This window comes from Sorex araneus, chromosome 9 (genome assembly GCF_027595985.1).
Source record: "Sorex araneus isolate mSorAra2 chromosome 9, mSorAra2.pri, whole genome shotgun sequence".
NCBI classification, from domain to species: domain Eukaryota; kingdom Metazoa; phylum Chordata; class Mammalia; order Eulipotyphla; family Soricidae; genus Sorex; species Sorex araneus.
The window spans coordinates 3,917,793-3,935,784 of NC_073310.1; the positions used below are offsets into that span (position 1 = coordinate 3,917,793).

The 17,992-nt window shown below is 45.6% G+C and overlaps 1 protein-coding gene across 1 annotated transcript in view; it reads right to left on the reverse strand.

Moving 5' to 3' along the window:
* PPTC7 (protein phosphatase targeting COQ7) overlaps positions 1 to 17,992 on the reverse strand; it is a 51,530-nt gene that overhangs the window by 11,583 nt on the left and 21,955 nt on the right. Inside the window, exon 2 of the mRNA XM_055147298.1 lies at positions 7,564 to 7,743. Within this exon, the coding sequence (XP_055003273.1) occupies positions 7,564 to 7,743 (180 nt within the window). The remainder of the gene's footprint in view (positions 1 to 7,563; positions 7,744 to 17,992) is intronic.

Below are 17,992 nucleotides of genomic sequence, written 5' to 3' on the forward strand. Positions count from 1 at the left end.
AAAGAAACAAAATGGTTTTAGGCTCTCTGCTGAGATGTAACCCCAGCGGTCTCACATGTGTGGCCTCTCCGCTGCTGCCTGACCATGGCCCCGGAGGCCAGCTAAACTACTCTGGGCACCAGCAGCTTCTTGCAGAAATGTCTCTAGACTGTGAACTGAGCCCCGGCCGCCATCTTATGACGACCACAAAAGGGAGGTACGAGCTTGCAGTGATGCAATTTCTGGCAGAAATTTCCCTGGACTTAGTTACTAAAGTACAGAAATCCAAGACCTCATATCTCTTCATTGTCAGCAATGGAAAACAAATTATCAAATGCTTCCTTTTCAACAGGTCTGACTTTGGAGGGGGAAACTCCAAACAATAATAGTGAGTTTTTTGTTGAAATATTGAATGTAATCAAAGTAAAGAGAAAAGTAAAGTGAAATTTATCAGCTACACAGGCAGGGGATTCGGGGGGCGGGGTGTGGGGGAGGTATACTGGGGTTCTTGGTGGTGGAATATGTGCACTGGTGAGGGGAACTGAGCACTGTTTAACTGAGACTTAAGCCTGAAAGCTTTATAACTTTCCACATGGTAATTCAATTAAAAAAATTAAAAAAAAAACAAAACACGGTTTTCTTAGCTAGCTTCTAGTTGTTAACTTTACAGAGACTGCTAGTGTTGAGAGGGTAGAGACCACATTTCCGGCAGAGAGCAAAACACTACCACCTAATTCTGCATGCAGACTTCCCCAAACTGAAAGGCAGTGCAACTGATACAACTGCCTTCAAGCAAAACATCTAAACCTAAACCTAAACCTACAGAAAAAAAAAAAGGCAAAACGAGAGAAGCAACTCACTAAGAAATTATTGTAAAATTACCTGTAAACATAAAAAAAAAATCATTTCACCTGTAACCATTTGTCTACTAGAATAACCGATAACTAGATAACTGCTAAAATCAAAAGAAGATAATGAAATGTGCTGGCAAGAATGGTGGCTTAACAGGTAAATGCCTTTTACATGTTCGAGGCCTTGGTTCAACTCCCCACACCATATCTGCCCTCGGTATCCAGCATGCTAGGTATGATCCCTGTAATGGCAGCAGTATAGGGAACTCGGCCACCAATTTTACGTTGGTGAGAAAACACAACTGGGGTTGGACAATACAGTGAGTAGGTGCTTGCCTGGCATGTGGCTGACCTGGAATCAATGTCCGGCACCCCATATGACCTTTCTACAGGGCGATATAGCCCTGAAAAACAATCACGTCCTTTGATCTAGCAACCCCCCTTAAAGAGTGGCGAGGGAGGAAGTCCGGGCCAGGGACCCTGTCTTGCACACACGAGGACCTGAGTTTCACCCCTAGCGCAACATGGCCCCCCCCCCTCCCCGGCGCTGCTGGGTGTGGCCCAGGTTCCCTCTGCGCCGCGGGCTCTGAGCAGCACTGCATGAACCACGCAGCCCAATCAGCCAAGGGTCCCTGGGAGTTGCCCTTAGGTGCTCCTGAGTACTGCTTGCGAGGCCCCTAGAAAAATTGGTTCTTTATTTTCAGTGCTCTTCAGAAGCCATTAGGTACCTACAATGAAGGGACTAGTGAAGCTGCGGCAACCCTTAAGTAATGCCCTGAGAACAGCAGCCTCTGAGCACTGTCATGGCTCTCCCCCAACACCAAAAAGGCAGGGGGAGGCACGGAAGCAAAGCTGCTCAGGAGCACAGCGCATCTCTTGTGTGTATGAGACCCTAAATTCAATCTCCAGCACCACCAAAAACTTGCTTTCAGTAGGTAAAGGCTTAACTGCTGTGATGATAGTTGAAAGATAAAATGAAGGGCCAGAGAAACAGTACAGAGGTTAAGGTGCTTGTCTTGAACATGGGGGACCCCAGTTCAATACCTAACACCACATCTGGTCCCGGAGCACTGCCAGGAGTGATCCCTAGGCACAGAGCCAGGAGTAAGTTTTGGGCACCACTGGGTATGGCCCAAGAATAAAAATAAACATTTTTTAAAAAGAAAACAGGATGAACTGGAGTACAGCAGGTAGGGTGCTCGTCTTGCATGCGGCTGACCTGGGTTAAATCCCTGGCACCATATATTGTCCCCCGACTCTGCCGGGAGTGATCCCTGAGTGCAGAGCCAGAAGTAGGCCTTGAGCAACACCAGGTGGGACCCCAAAACAAAACAAAACAAAACCAACAACAAAAAAGATGATCACCAGGTGTGAGACCCTGGGTTCGATTCCTAGCACACATAGTCCCCTGAGCACCAAGCCAAGGGTGCCCCCAGCACAATCAGGCACAACCCCAAAACAAACTTAATGGGATCAGATTCCTAGTACTACATGGTCCCCTGGGCACCACTGGAAGTGACCTCCACACAGCACACCAGGCGTATCCCTTGAGCACAAATATAACAAAGGAAAAACTGGGGCTGGGGTCAGGGAGACAGCATAGTGGTTAAGGTGCCTGCCTTCTACGTCCAACCCGGTTCAATCCCTGGCTCCTCATCTGGTCCCCTATGCGCCACCAAGAGTGATCTCACCGAGTGCAGTCAGGAATAAGCCCTGAGCAATACTGGGCTTTCTTGGTGGGATTCAGAGCATTTTTGTTATTCATATTGTTACACATTTTTCCATTAATGAAAATGTGTAACAATAATTAAAAACTCATACAAGCGGGGCTGGAGTGATAGCACAGCGGGTAGGGCGTTTGCCTTGCACGCGGCCGACCCGGGTTCGAATCCCAGCATCCCATATGGTCCCCTGAGCACCGCCAGGGGTGATTCCTGAGTGCATGAGCCAGGAGTGACCCCTGTGCATCGCCAGGTGTGACCCAAAAAGCAAAAAAAAAAAAAAAAAAAAAAAAAAAAAAAAAAAAAAAAAAACTCATACAAGCATTGTAATGTTTAGAATCTCCACGTATCCATCTTCAAATGACATGGGGACTACCCAGACACTCTACTTCTAAAAGAAAAACACAGGTACTCAGACCAGCACGTGGCTCAGTGGTAAAGTTTATGTCTTGCATGTATGGGGCATGGGGTTTTACTGAGGGAGGGAGGGAGGGAGAGAGGGAGGGAGGGAGAAAAAAAGGGGAGGAAGAGGGAGAAAGAGGAAGGGGGAGAGAGGGAAGGGGGGAAAGAGAGAGGAGAGCAGTACTAACTGGCAGTGCCTTTACGAATCTGCCCCACTGCTGAATCAGAGTCAGGACTACCATTCTTCCTAATGCAACTGAGCAAAAACTCCAATCGCTTATGATTATTAGAATCAAAACAGAAGAACTTCTGAAAGCTGACAGGATTCACTGAGAGCATAAAATGACGGATAAGTAGCTCAGCCTTGAAAATTCTGCTGCAGGAAGGGCTCATGTTGACTCATTATTACTCACTGGTAACCCTGACTATCATTCTGCTTCCACAGAAGCAATAACCTGCTGAGTTAAAATCAAAATGGTCCCCGTGAGTGACAGAGCCTAACTATGCAAAGCAGCCTGGCAAAGGCAGGCTTAGCCTTACAGAACTGTCTGGGCTGGAGACACACTCCTTCAAATGACTGATGGGTACGGGCGACTCAGACATGACAGCACAGTAAGGGAGGCAGCTCCTGTGTTAGAAAGGAACAGGAGGCGACAAAGAGGTTGGGGAAACGTGTGCAGGACAGGGCTCCTGCTGCATGTTAGAACAACTGACCGGCTCAGGCAGGCGGGAAGGCAAATTCCTCACACTAAAATGGAAGTATTTTTATCACCAAGCTCTTTATTTTGCAAACTTCTTTTGTGCAGTAAACAGAGTTAGACATATCCATATTAGGATCGGCCCCTCAAATTCTTCAGCTCCACTGGCTTCGTCAGACCTCTACTCACTCACGGGTTTCTGAGGAAATTCATGTCAACAATTAGCTTGCGATGCCAATCCAGAGCTAAAGGAAACAGCCAGGGCCGCAGAGACAGCACGGGGAGTAGAGCACCTGCCTCTCGGGCGGCCAACCCGGGCTCCATCTCCGGGACCCCATATGGCCCCCAGCCTTCCTCCTAAGGAGTGATCTCTGAGTGCAGAGCCAAGATTAAGTCCAAACACTGCTGGGTATGATATCACTTTGGCCTTTATATTGTAATTATTTTTAAAAGCTTTCTAGCAACTCCTGGATTTAAAAAAATTACCTTATCTCGTAAAACTATTATTTACAATTCTACCTAAGATTCAGTAAAGTTGAGCAGCACCTGCCAAAATATTAATTTAGTTACAAATACTTAGATTAGGGGAGAAAGGCGTGTAAATGTGTCAAATATACTAACAAGGATTATTTCAGTGTCTTTCTAAAGAGAAAAAACAGTTCATATACTAAGAAAACTTCTAGGGCTCCGAGTGATGTACTCAGCAGGAAAGGAGCTTGCCTTGCATGTGGCTGATCCAAGTTTAATCCCTGGCATCCAATAAAGTCCCGAGCCCACCAGGAATGATTCCTGAGTGTGGAGCCAGGAGTAAACCCCTGAGACTGCTGAGTATGGACCTCCCCCAACACACACAAAAAATTCTAATGTTAAATGTATCTTACTAAGAGTACCCAGATTTATGATGGTAAATAAGAAGAGAAGGGCTAAGAAGGAAGCAAAGACTTTGCGGTGCAAATCAGCTTAGCTGCATTTTTAAGTCATTATTTCAAGTCTGGTAGATGCCCTGGGCAGCCAGAGATGTGCCTGGAACATGCCGAGTGAGCCCTGGAATCCGGGTCTGTAGGCTCTGTCGGGCGTTCAACAGTATATTAGACAGTACTCTGCAATGCTCTTTTCTCTCGACATGGTTTGGAGTAATGGTTTGGAGTACCGCATGAAGCTCTAAGTTCTGTGTTTGGGGGAGAGAGCAGGGAGGGGGACGATAATCAATGATTAAGGGAATTGGGAGCCGCTCCCAGTGGTTCTCAGCCAACCGGTCAGCAGTTTCACGCTACGGGCCGAGTCTGTGGTGCTGCTGAGGCCTTGCAGTGCTGGAGAAGCAACACTCAGGGAACCAGTGGTGCTGGGGATTGAACCACGGTCACCTGCACGCCTTATCACTGTCCATCTCTCAGCTCCAGGGTTCTATTTTGTTAAAAAAAAAAAAAAAAAAACATGGACTCAGTGGCTAGGGGGTCACACCTAGCAAATACCTAGTGAAAGGGGCAGGATAGTGGCCATGAATGGCAGAGCCTGACAGTCCCGTGCTTGGGCGAGGGTGAAGGGGGTTCTGTGAGTGCCTGAGCATCACAAGAGCCAAGCAAACAAATGATGCTGGAATGACAGAACTCAGACATGCCAGGCATGTGCATCTCTGCTGAGTCACATCCTCAGGCCCAAGTCATCGTTACGTTTCACAAAAATGATTTCTCTACTTAAAAAATTAAAGGGGTCAGAAGGTGAATGGTTTGCCCAGTTTTACAGCAAATTGACAGAGTTGTACTAGAAATATAATCGAGGATTATATTTCACTGTGCCAGGCTCCAGACTTGCATAACCAAAACAGGGAATTAAGAAAAAGTGCAAACTGAAACTGAAAGGCAAGACTTTTCTTTAGTTAGAAGGAAAACAAGCTAGTTAATCACAAGGCAGAGCAGATACAAGATGGTGCTGTGAAGAAAAGAACCTCTTCCCAAGTATCTTAACTGAGAGCAAAATCCTGTCTGTGGCTAGTGAGTTCTCCCTGACCACTGAAGAGAGGCTGATTTTCACTGTGGACAGTAACAGGAAGACCTTGAATCCAGAAAGATGCTGATAGTTAGCAAAAACATAATAACACCCTTCCCAAGAACCTGCCTAGGAAAGTGGGTAAGCTGCTGAGTATGTTCTCAGTAAATTATTTAAAAAACATGTAGAAAACGTTGGCCAAATGATGCTTCGTTAGCATACCACAAAAATAAGTATTAGCTATTTTCAGGTTTTCGAAGACAAGATTAATCGAGAACTATTTGGTGCTTTGCTATTTCATGGGCTAATCAGCTGACCGCTGGCAGTATGGGAAGCCTATCTGCAACCAGAACTTCCCAGGGGAATCAGCTGTCTCTTAAGCTGCAAATCCCACCCTTCCTTCTTTGTCCTCCTAGAAGAAAGCTTCTATCCAATATCACACAACTACTTCCTTAAAAAAAAAAAAAAAAAAGAACAATTATGTTCAAAACCTGAAACAGTAATATTTTGTTTGGGGGGGGGTCATACACATCAGGGCTCAGAACTTAGTCCTGGCTTTGCGCTCAGGGATCACTCCTGGTGGCACTGGGGACCATAAGAGGCACCAAGAATCAAACCCGAATCGGCCACGTGCGAGGCGAAAACCTTACCCACTATTCTACTACTTTGGCTCCATTCTTTTACTTTTAATTTTTGAATCTGAAATAAATGGGAGCAGACTCACTGGACGACTACTGAGTGGTGCTGCAGTGTCTTGCTGGCCCTCCACAGCATGTCTCTGAATACATACCCAACACGGTCATTCCTTTTCAAACATATCTTGGGGGACAAGCGAGAGAGCCAGGGGTAAAGGCGCTTGCTGTGCACAGGGCTGACCACAGCTGACGCCCAGGGCTGTGAGCACAGAGTGCCACCAGGTCTCCCCCCAGATCAAAATGCATTTTCCTTCTTCATAACTTTTAGGTTATTAGTCTTTTCCTATTACTAGTGAAACTGCTGAGGCACACGCATGCGCAGTCTAACTTTGGTTTGGGGCCACACTGAACAGTGCTCAGGGCTTCTGGCTCTGTGCTATGAGGCCACTCCTGGCGGTGCTGGGAACTGACCCAGCTGTGTCAAGGTAAGCATCTTAATTTCTGTACTATCTCTCTGACCCCACCCGTGCCTGACTTTATTTTATTTTTTGCTTTTTGGGTCACACCCGGCGATGCACAGGGGTCACTCCTGGCTCATGCACCCAGGAATTACCCCTGGTGGTGCTCGAGGGACCATATGAGATGCTGGGATTCAAACCGCGTCAGCCACGTGCAAGGCAAACACCCTACCCGCTGTGCTATCGCTCCAGCCCCTCGTGCCTGACTTTATATATGTGAATACCAAGCTATTTCCCACAGTGGCAGTGCTTTATGTACATTCATTCCAAGCAGTATTTGGAAACGCCACAGCTTCTCCACCAAAGTGCTTAATACAAAGACCCCCAGAAGGAAGGGGGAAAAAAAAAGGTTCATCTGGTGATTTTCTTTTGTTGTTAACCATCTCCTAGACACTTTTTTTTTGGGGGGGGGGACTTTTTGAGTCATACCCAGCGATGCTTGGGGGTTACTTCTGGCTCTGTACTCAGGACTTACTCCTAACGGTGCTTGGGGGAATCATATGGGACACCAGCGTTGAACCCGGGTAGGCTGCGTGCAAGGCAAACGCCCTACCCGCTACACTATCACTCTGGGCCCCCATCTCCTAGATTTTTCTTTTTTTCCATTTTTGGGCCACACCTGGATGTGATCAGGGCTATTCCTGGCTCAGCTATGGGGACTGTATGAAGTGCCAAGAATCAAACCTGACTTGGCCTTATGCCAGGCAAGTGCCCTAGCTGCTGTACCATCACAGCTTTCTTTAGAAAGTACAATACACGGGATATCTACTTACCAAGCAAAGGTACTTTATTCTGCAGCAACTCACAGTAGCTTGTAGTGAGGATTCCAATGGGATTACTGGGTACAAACCGTCCTTCTTTGACTAACCGTTCACATGTCCGCATTAAAGTCCCTGAGAACTGAGATGGATCAACTCCATAGTCTCTCCATCCTCCTACACCGTCTGCGACCCCTAAAAAACAAACAAACAAACATGTAAATAAAAGGTGTTTTTTTTTTTCTTTTTGGATCACACCTGGCAATACTCAGGGTCAGTTACTTCTGGCTCTGCACTCAGGAATTAGTCCTGGCAGTGCAGTGCTTGGGGGACCACATGGGATGCTGGGGATCAAACCCTGGTCTGCCGCATGCAAGGCAAACGTCCTACCTGCTGTGCTCTCACTCCGGCCCCACTAAAGGGCAGTGTTACCAACTCCAGAATTCTTACTTCTATCTCCTCCTGAAAGTTAATTTTACTGTCTACCAATACATCTATTTACTCTGAAATTCAAATTCCAAATGAAAAGTATTCAAATGAATTGTATTATATATTAATTCTCCTGGGCTGGAGCGATAGCACAGCGGTTGGGCTTTCGCCTTTCACCCGGCCGACCGGTGTTCGATTCCCCCGCCCCTCTCGGAGAGCCCAGCAAGCTACTGAGAGTATGGAGCCCGCGCGGCAGAGCCTGGCAAGTTACCCGTGCGTATTGGATATGCCAAAAACAGTAACAATAAGTCTCTCAATGAGAGACGTTACTGGTGCCCGCTCGAACAAACCGATGAGCAATGGGATGACAATGACAGTGACAGTGATTGTTCATGATTGCTAGGACACGTGTGCCATGTGGCCATGTGGCAGGTCCTGCTGTGACCTCTAAGGAAGGCTGGCCCATTGGGGGACTGGGAGCTTGGGACAGAAGAAGCACGAGCTGATTTTCTTCAAAAAGTGGTAAGCTGTAAAGCAGGATGTATGGTGGTATCATGGTTGCTGACGAAGTGTTGACTGTGATTATGCACTGAGTATGTATGTGGCTTAGACTGTATTTAGCAGTACTCATTTTAGCACATGGGTAGGGCATTTGCCTTGCACTCGGCCGACCCGGGTTTGATTCCTCCATCCCTCTCAGAGAGCCTGGCAAGCTACCCGTGGCATATTCGATATGCCAAAAACAGTAATAAGTCTCACAATGGAGACGTTACTGGTGCCTGCTTGAGCAAATCGATGAACAACGGGACGACAGTGCTACAGTGCTAGGGAAAACATACAGATGAAGGTCACCTGTTTTCTGTTTATTTCTGTGACTGCTATGAAATTTACTTGGCTTTGGTTTTTAGATAACAGCTGTACTGCTCCGGGGTTACAACTGACTCTGCACTCAGGAATCACTCCCGGCGGTGCTTAGGGGACCAGATGTGATGCCAGAGACCCACCAGGTTTGCCATGTGCAAGCAAGCGCCCTCCCTGCTGTACCATTTCTCACCCCCTACTATGAACTGAAAATGACATGTGACTCACATTTTTATTTGACAATAGTGATACCGATTTTCAGAGCTGTTAATGAGTTCACGGACTCCATGAGCCTTCTTCATCAAAAGGAAACGAGTGTCCGACAAAGTCAGTAGCACATCAAACCCAATGTCATAACATATCCTGTTCAACTCCTTCTTGTTTTTAAAACCCCTCTCCCTCCCCCTCCCCCTCCCCTCCCCCTCCCTCTCCCTCTCTCTCTCTCAATGCTCAGGGGTTACTCCTAGCTCTTGCACTCAGAAATTACTCCTAGTGGTTGGTGCTTGGGGGACCACATGGAATGCTGGCGATCGAACCCACGTAGGCTACATGCAGGGCAAACGCCCTACTCACTATACTATCGCTCCTGTCCCAAAGTTGCTCTTTATAACATTAAAATCAATGTCTTTTAAATTTAAACACATTTTTAAAAACTGAAATACTGGGTTAAGCGGCACAAAGGTTAAGACACATGCTTCGCCAGCAGCCGCCCCAGTTTGATCCCCAGCACCAGAGTCCCCCGAGCACTGCCCAGTGTAGCCTGAGGCCCAGAGCACCACAGGTGTGACTCTAGAAGTCTCTAAGCAATCTGCGGTCTCCCAGGATCCCTGGCACGAGGGTGCTCACAGCACATCCTCAGGCCCTCACACCGACCCACTAGCCCAGCTGACAGAGAATTGCTGGGAAGTGCCTCTGGGCCTTGGGAGACACTCCACCCAAAATAAAAATTAAGTATCAAATACCAGGTGGTGTGTGTGGGTGTATATGTGTGGGGTGTGTGTGTGTGTGTCTTAAGTGTGAAAGACTTTAAATGACTTTTTAATAGATCATATTAAAATATATTATACTTTATATAAAATAAATGCTAGTATATATTTTAACATATTATGAACATCTGGGCTGGAGCAATAGCACAGCAGGTGGGTATGTGCTTTGCACTCAGGCAACCTGGGTTCGATTCCTTTGCCCCTCTCGGAGAGCCCGGCAAGCTACCGAGAGTATCTCGTCCGCATGGCAGAGCCTGGCAAGCTACCCGTGGCATATTCTATATGCCAAAAACAGTAACAACAAGTATCACAACGAAGACGTTACTGGTGCCCGCTGAGCAAATTGATGAGCAACGGGATGACAGTGACAGTGACAGTAACTGAGTCTAAAATTATTAGGAGTTATATAATTTTTAAAGGCTTTCTGAGCAGGAAACATCATTTCCATATTTATGGCCTGTGGGTTGGGGGTGGGGATGAAACCCAGAGCCATGCTCTACCACTGAACAGCACTTCTGATCCCTTTGAGTACCAGGGATCAAGCCCAGGGTACCACCCACGTGACCCACATCTCCAGCCTCACACTAACAGTTTTTGTACATTCAAATCTGCTACACATTTTCATTCCCTAACCATGCCCCTTCCCCTTTGTTGCTGTTGCTGCTGCGGTGACTGGGTGTGGTGTGGTACTGGGTGTGGCACACAGCTGGCTTCGGTGCTCTATCTTGCTGTATGCCTGAGGTCACACATGGGGTGGCAGTACTTGCACCCTCAGCCACGGTGACTGCCGAGGTGTGCACTGCTGTAGTGTGGTTCTTGCACACGAGCTTGTGTTGCCCTTCCTGGCTGCGGCGCACATCCAGCTTGTAGTGCTGCTGAAAACTACCACCGGTGCCAGGGCTCACAGACAGCACAGCTGCCAGAACTGCACTTGCGGCAGAGCCAGGGGTTTGAACTCATGACCATGCTTTAAAGGGAGACATTCCAAGTCACCAGAATCCTCAGTGCTGCATGCAAAGCGTGTGCTCAGCCTGCGGACCTAGCTCAACAGCCCTCTGGTCTGCCCGTCCACACCTGGTTGCATTCAGAGATTCCTTCTGGTTCTGCGCTTTGTGGGTCCTGTGGGGTAAGGGGATCTAAACCAGGGTCAGTGACGTGCAAGAAAAGCACCGTAAAGCCCTGCACTATCTTCCCTGAACTATCGTTTCTTTTTCCCAAATGGTGCCATGGTTTAAGCACGGGTCTTCTGCCTAAAGACAGAAGGTATGTGTCTTGCCACCGAGCCACACTCCAAGCCCTGGAGCACATGTTCTGTGGACAGGCTCCCCACCCCAATGAATGTGCCATGAAACCAGGAGAACACCTGCACAGCCCCGAAAAACTGACTGAAGGTGAAATATATTATGTTCTATTTTTCTGTTGCTGGCACTTATCAAACAGAAATGGGAAACCAGAAAAAGATGACAAATTAATCCACTATGTAGCTAGCAACTTTTTCCACATTTCATGACCAACAATAAGCAAAATTTCACATTAGGTAAGTCCAAATCAATTGATTAGATATGACATCTGGCATTTGTTTCAAAATAAGAAGGAAGTGGTATTTGATAGAAGAATAGATGAAACAAGGTTGGACATAAATGGGTAATTAATTAGGAATTGCATAACAAACTCATTTCTCTACTATGGCGGAGAGAAAGACATAACCTGGAAGTTCTAAACAACAGCACTTTTCTGTTATCCCAACAGGAGATTAAGGAAGTTCTTAAAAGAGAATCTAAGATAGTTCATGAAGAATAAGATTTCTTCACAATTTAAAACACATTAAAATGCACCACAATGTATTAAAAGGCAGAATGCAACTGAAAATTCTAGCAACTTCACCTGATGATTATTTGTTCTTTCCAAACCACTGCATGCTCAAGGGAAGAATTTCTTAGCCATTTTTGTTTGTTTTATGGGAGGAGGGGTTCTTGTTTTTTTGAGGGTCCAGACCCAGTGATGCTTAAGGGTTTACTCCTGGCTCAAGCTCAGGGATCACCACTGGTAGGCTCAGGGGACCATATGGGGTGTTGGGGACCAAATCTGGGTCTGCTGCGTGCAAAGCAAGAGTTCTAACCGCTATACTATTGCTCAGGCTCCCCTTAGCTAGTTTTTGATCTAAGATTCACAATTAGCTTCAAACAAAAACTTGTTTCACCTCCAAATGCCCTTCAAGAAAACCATTAAAATCTGAGATAGCACTCAGAAGTTGAACCTGGCACTAGTTAAATCATCTGTCAGCAAGTTAGAGAGGCTGACCTGACACAGCCCCTTCAACATTAATCAGGTTTCTCCCAGAATAGAGTTCAACCTTTCAGGCACCTGTTTGCTCTTCTATGGGAAAAGATACTAAGCAAAACTCCACTGGTCAAAGTTCTTTTAGAGGAAAAGATTTGAAAAGCATGTAAAGTGTTTAATAAAATTATAGGGGAAATATATAATTTACTTATAAATAATAAGAGTTGTATTAGGAGTAAGAATCATGTTGAAGTCAAAAAGCCTACCACACGTATATCTGAAATCCAATTTAATTCATATTAGAAAGAAATTAATACTTCCTCTCTTGCAAAAGCAAACACTTCAATTCACACAGAGAGAACACCTTTCTTTTTTTTTTTTTTTTTTTTTGGGTCACACCCGGCGATGCACAGGGGTTACCTCCTGGCTTTGCACTCAGGAGTTACTCCTGGCGGTGCTCAGGGGACCATATGGGATGCTGGGAATCGAACCCGGGTCGGCTGCATGCAAGGCAAATGCCCTACCCGCTGTGCTATCGCTCCAGCCCCGAGAGAACACCTTTCAAACCATGGAATTAATACAGATATAAAGGGGAATTTCATTCAAAATATATTTCAAAAAAACTATTAAGGAGTGACTGCTTAAGATGCCAAAAACGACAAACAAAAATTCTGTACTTGAGAGCAAATGGAGGCCACAGTGTACTCTTGAGATGGTGGGGCCAGAGAGATAGCACATCGGACAGGGCACTAGCCTTGCATGTAGCTGACCCAGGTTCGACTCTTGGCATCCCATATGGTTCCCCAAGTAGTGCCAGAAGTGATCCCTGAGTGCAGAGCCAGGAGTAAGCCCTGAGGACTGCCGGGTGTGCTCCCACCCAGGAGAGGAAAGAAAGCTCTAAGGGACACACATCCTGTCTGAGCAGCTCAGGCTCCAGGAGCAGCTAGACTCCCACTCACACAGGAACTAGACAACCGGCTCCCATAATGACTGCTGCAGGACAGTCAAGCGTGAGTAGCTGATGCTTAACGGGCACTGCAAGAAGGATGTCTTTGCTTAGAAAGCGACAGTCCTATTAGGTCCTGGAGAAAGATCCCCACAGGCAAGGAAGAGTAATGAAAGGAGGAATGAATGGCAGATAAAGAGGGGAAGTTAGTGGAAGGGAAGAAGTTAATTAAACTGATTATGCAGGGAAGGTGAAGAAGTGAGAGGGCCTAAAACTGCAGTCCAATAACCAGAATTTTGGTGGTTGGTTTGTTTTTGGGCCACACCTTGCAGTGCTCAGGGGTTACTCCTGGCTTTGTACTCAGTAATTATTCCTGACAGGCTCAGGGGACCATACGGGATGCTGGGGATCAAACCAGGGTCAGCTGCGTGGAAGGCAATCCACCACACCTGCTGTACAATCTCTCTGGCCCCAGAATTTGAAATTTTATGCAACAGGTTTATAATATCCAATACAAAAGCCACACATGGCTACTGAGTTTGGAATGTGGCTAGTCTGGATTGAGATGTGCTGTTAAACATATAGTACACAATGAATTCCAAAAATTCCATACTAAAAAATGCCTATAGGGGTCAGAAAGGTAGTACAGTGGGTAAGGTATTTGCTGTGCATATACTAGGCCTGGGTTCAACCCGTGGCACCCCAGGTGTCCACCAAGCCCTGCCAAGAGATAGCCCCGAGGGCAGAGCCAGGAGCAAACCCTGAACACCATCAATGTGGCCCCAAAAAAGTTAAACTTTTGGGGGCTGGAGTGATAGCATAGCGGGTAGGGCGGTTGCCTTGCATGCGACCGACCCAGGTTCTATTCCCAGCATCCCATATGGTCCCCTGAGCACCACCAGGGTAATTCCTGAGTGCAGAGCCAGGAGTGACCCCTGTGCATCGCCGGGTCTGACCCAAAAAGAAAAAAAAAAGTTAAACTTTTATTAAAAAGGTCTGAATATTTTGCAGTTTTAGACTAGACTGAATGTTTAAATGTTTTAGAGAAGTATTAGTTGTAAGTAATTGCATCTGTTTCATTTTACCCTCCAACAACAGCTAGTAGATAAAACTACGTAGCCCAAGAAATGATTCCATGGTTTATAAAGCTTGCTCAGCAAGTACAAGGTCATGAGCTCTAACACTGGTGCTGCCTGCAAGCTCTGAAGCAATCCCGACAGCTCTGCTATTAGAAATCCCTGGAGAGAAAAGTTTGAAAGATGCTTCAGTCACTTCCAGAAAGCGCCCAGGAAAGGATGAGGCTGTGAGCTTAATCCACAATGCTATGAGTACCAGGGTAATCCTGATTGTCCCAGGGTCTCAGATCCCCAGTGAGAAGAAAAAAAAGATTATGTATGTAATTCACCTATTTTGATCAGACAACACTGTTACAATCAAAAGGTATCAAGGTTTCTGCTCATAGGTGATAAAACCCAAGGTCGGCGGGTTCTAATCCCAGCATCCCATATGGTCCCCTGAGCACCGCCAGGGGTAATTCCTGAGTGAAGAGCCAGGAGTAACCCCTGTGCATCGCCGGGTGTGACCCAAAAAAAAAAAAAAAAAAAAAACCCAGGGTCGGAGAGGCAGCTTACTGGACCAGGGCAAGCCTTCAATCAGGAGGCCCAGATTTGATTCCCAGTGCCAACAGCCCTCCAGAGCTGGAGTGACTCCTGAGTAGAGAGCCAGGAGTGGCTATACCACCATGTACCACCAGGGGTGGCACAAAAACCAAAACACACAAAGTGATAGAGTCAATCTTTAAAGAAAATCCCCAGAGCAGAGAGATGAATAGGAAGAAGGAGATTAGAGGAGAGGTCCGGTATCAGCTACGAAGACTTTGGCCAACCCGGGTTCGATTCCCAGCATCCCATATGGTCCCCTGAGCACCGCCAGGAGTGATTCCTGAGTGCAGAGCCAGGAGTAACCCCTGAGCATCGCCGGGTGTGACCCAAAAAGCAAAAAAAAATAAAAATAAATAAAATAAAATCTATGTTTTTCCACCAAAAATCAGTAATCAATTCACACTGTAGGGTGGATGAGATATTCAGGACAACAGAGCAGTAAGTTCAAGGAGAGGGGGTGGCTGTATCTTTAGGGCAGAATTCCTGGCTAAATAACTCATCTGTAACTTGCATCTATATTTAGGGGTGCGTGGGGAGGAGTAGCTACATCTGGCGGTGTTCAGGGGTCATTCCTGAGAATGTTTGCGGGGGGGGGGGGTGGGGGAGGCAGCATACGTGGTAGTGGGGACTAAATGCTGCAAAGCAAGCAGCCCTGTACCCTCTCTGGCCCTTCATTTTACCCTAAGCATCAAATTACAGCCACAGACATGATCACCAATTTAATTTTAAGTAACAAGTAATCATCCAGTTTGTCAGAATGCTATTTCTTCAGAGGCTATGAGAGGCGATGCTGATAGAGCTGTAGAACGAGCTGTTAACCAGAAAGGTCTTATGTGCAAAGATAAAGAGTTTGCACTGAAAATAGCAGCTCTTTCCTTTAAATCATTGTAATCACCTTATGTCTCCATTAGTAGCATTCTGTCAGCACACATCTAGCTTAAGTGTTTCCTTTGACCCAAAATCCAATTAAAACCTTTATTGGATTAAGATAATGGTTATATATCTGAAATAGCTTACAAAAAGCTCAGGAGACTCTAAGAGTACAAAAAAATTCCTTTAGTTCTATTTTCTTCTCCCCAGATAGGCTTTTTACTCACGTAGTAGTAGTCTGAGTATCTTTTATAACATGGATTTATAACAAACATTATGTAAATTTCAGGTATACAACCTTATAAATCATTTTCTGTACATACATTATGTTCACCACCTGACATCCTCCCATTTTTTCCCCATTTTTTTAATCTTAGTTGTATGTGTATCTCTCTCACCTTTATTTTTCTAAATAAGCCCTATTATACTACACCAAAAACAAAAGAAATTTTATTTTGCAGTTCTAGGAATCAAACCTAGATCTCATAACCTGTAAGGTATGAGTTTTACTGTTGAAATAAATCCATTTCCCATAAAAAAAAAATAGTTGAATTTTTTTTTGTGATGGAGGGGGTTGCTGGGGCCACACCGGGCAGTCTTGGGGGCTCCTCCTAGCTCTGTATTCAGTGGTGGTTCAGTGGGAGTTAGCTGCACGAAGCCAAGTGCCTTAATCCCTGTCGTATCTCTGTGGTCTCATCAACAGCTCATCTGCTAGGATGGCTGGCTACTGAACATGAGTTGAAACTAGAGGAGAAACTACATAAGAATCTGGCTGAATCGTAGGAGCTGAATAATAAAAGTATCCTAAGTCCCAGAAACTCAGGGAGAGCAAAACTGCTTTGACAGTTTCTGCAGCAAAGAGGAACTCCACAGCAGTGTTACAGCGGATTTCCGTTCAGATACTTGACTCCTTTTCAAATACTATAATCTAGTCTTCTCAAAGCCAATCTTATTTGTCTAGAAGTATCACAACATAGCACCTAGAGAAAATTAAGATCATGATATAAACTCAATTTCTATCAACTGGGATAGCTCGCATCTGTATCAACATTTCTGAAACCTCAATTATTTGAGCATTTAAGGACACTCCCCTGTGAATCAGGACTGTGAAATGTATCTGCAAATAATTATCCCAAAGGTAACAAAAAGCAGGACACAACAACAAAAAATACCACATCTAAAAGTTGAATTATTCAGCAAAGTGCAACTTGCTTTGACTAACAGTCCTTTCAGTTCTCTAGAGGTGAAACTGATGGATTATGATGTTCTTCCTGCTCTAACAAACAAGTGATATATTCCCTTTGCAAGAAGTTTCCCCAAAGCAACCACTCTGCATTAATCACAATGAAACCAGCATCTTGATTCTCCAGAGACCAAGCCTGCGTCAAGATCTCTAAGCAGAACAGCTAACTCGATAATAGGAGGCAACGAAGATGAAAGGATGGAAAGGAGAAAAGAATCCACTCTCTGACAAAGCGTAAAAATAAAATCTCTTAAGATTTTAATTCTGCTAAAACTCAGAACTCAAAGCAGAAATAAACGTTCATTTTATTTATTTATTTATTTTTGCTTTTTTTTTTTTTTTTGGGTCACACCCGGCCATGCACAGGGGTTACTCCTGGCTCATGCACTCAGGAATCACTCCTGGCGGTGCTCAGGGGACCATATGGGATGCTGGGAATAGAACCCGGGTCGGCCGCTTGCAAAGCAAATGCCCTACCCGCTGTGCTATTGCTCCAGCCCCATTTTATTTTTTATAATTTCAAACACAATAGCTATTCTCTAGCTTAGTAAACATTAACTTAACAATTAACCCATTTAAAATGTATACACATACAAAACTCACTTACTGTCCAGAAGAGTTCTGGACAGTAACTAACTAGGTTGGTAATTCCTAGACTATTATGGGCAGTTGCTTTGTCTTAAAAATACAATGAAAAAATGGCAAGGCAAGAGTGCAGTAAGGAAGCCTTCCTTAGAGTGATCTGCGAGCACTGTCAGTGAATGCTGGAGAGAAAATTAGAAAATGTGAACGCAAAGAAATTAAAGTCAACCTTCTAAAAGTGAAAATAGTGGGGGTCCAGAAGATGGTACAATGAGTTGCAAGAAGCACTTCCCTTGTCAGTATGCGGTGTACATTCACCTGGTCCTTGGTGTGCCCACTTGTGCTGGGCGTATGTAGCCCTGGGGTCACCTTGGTGCAGAGGCAGGTGTGTGTGAGCACCACAAGTCTGCTGTGCAGCCTAGGCCTTGGCAAGAACCACAATGAAACTATGCAAGCATATGTGTGTGCGGTACAGTCCCCAGAATCACAGCAAGAATGTTTGTATGCACAACTAAATGAGTCCAACACCCAGCGAGCTCCAGGGCCAAGTGTGCAAGCAGCACAAGCAAGCTTTTGCACCAACCTT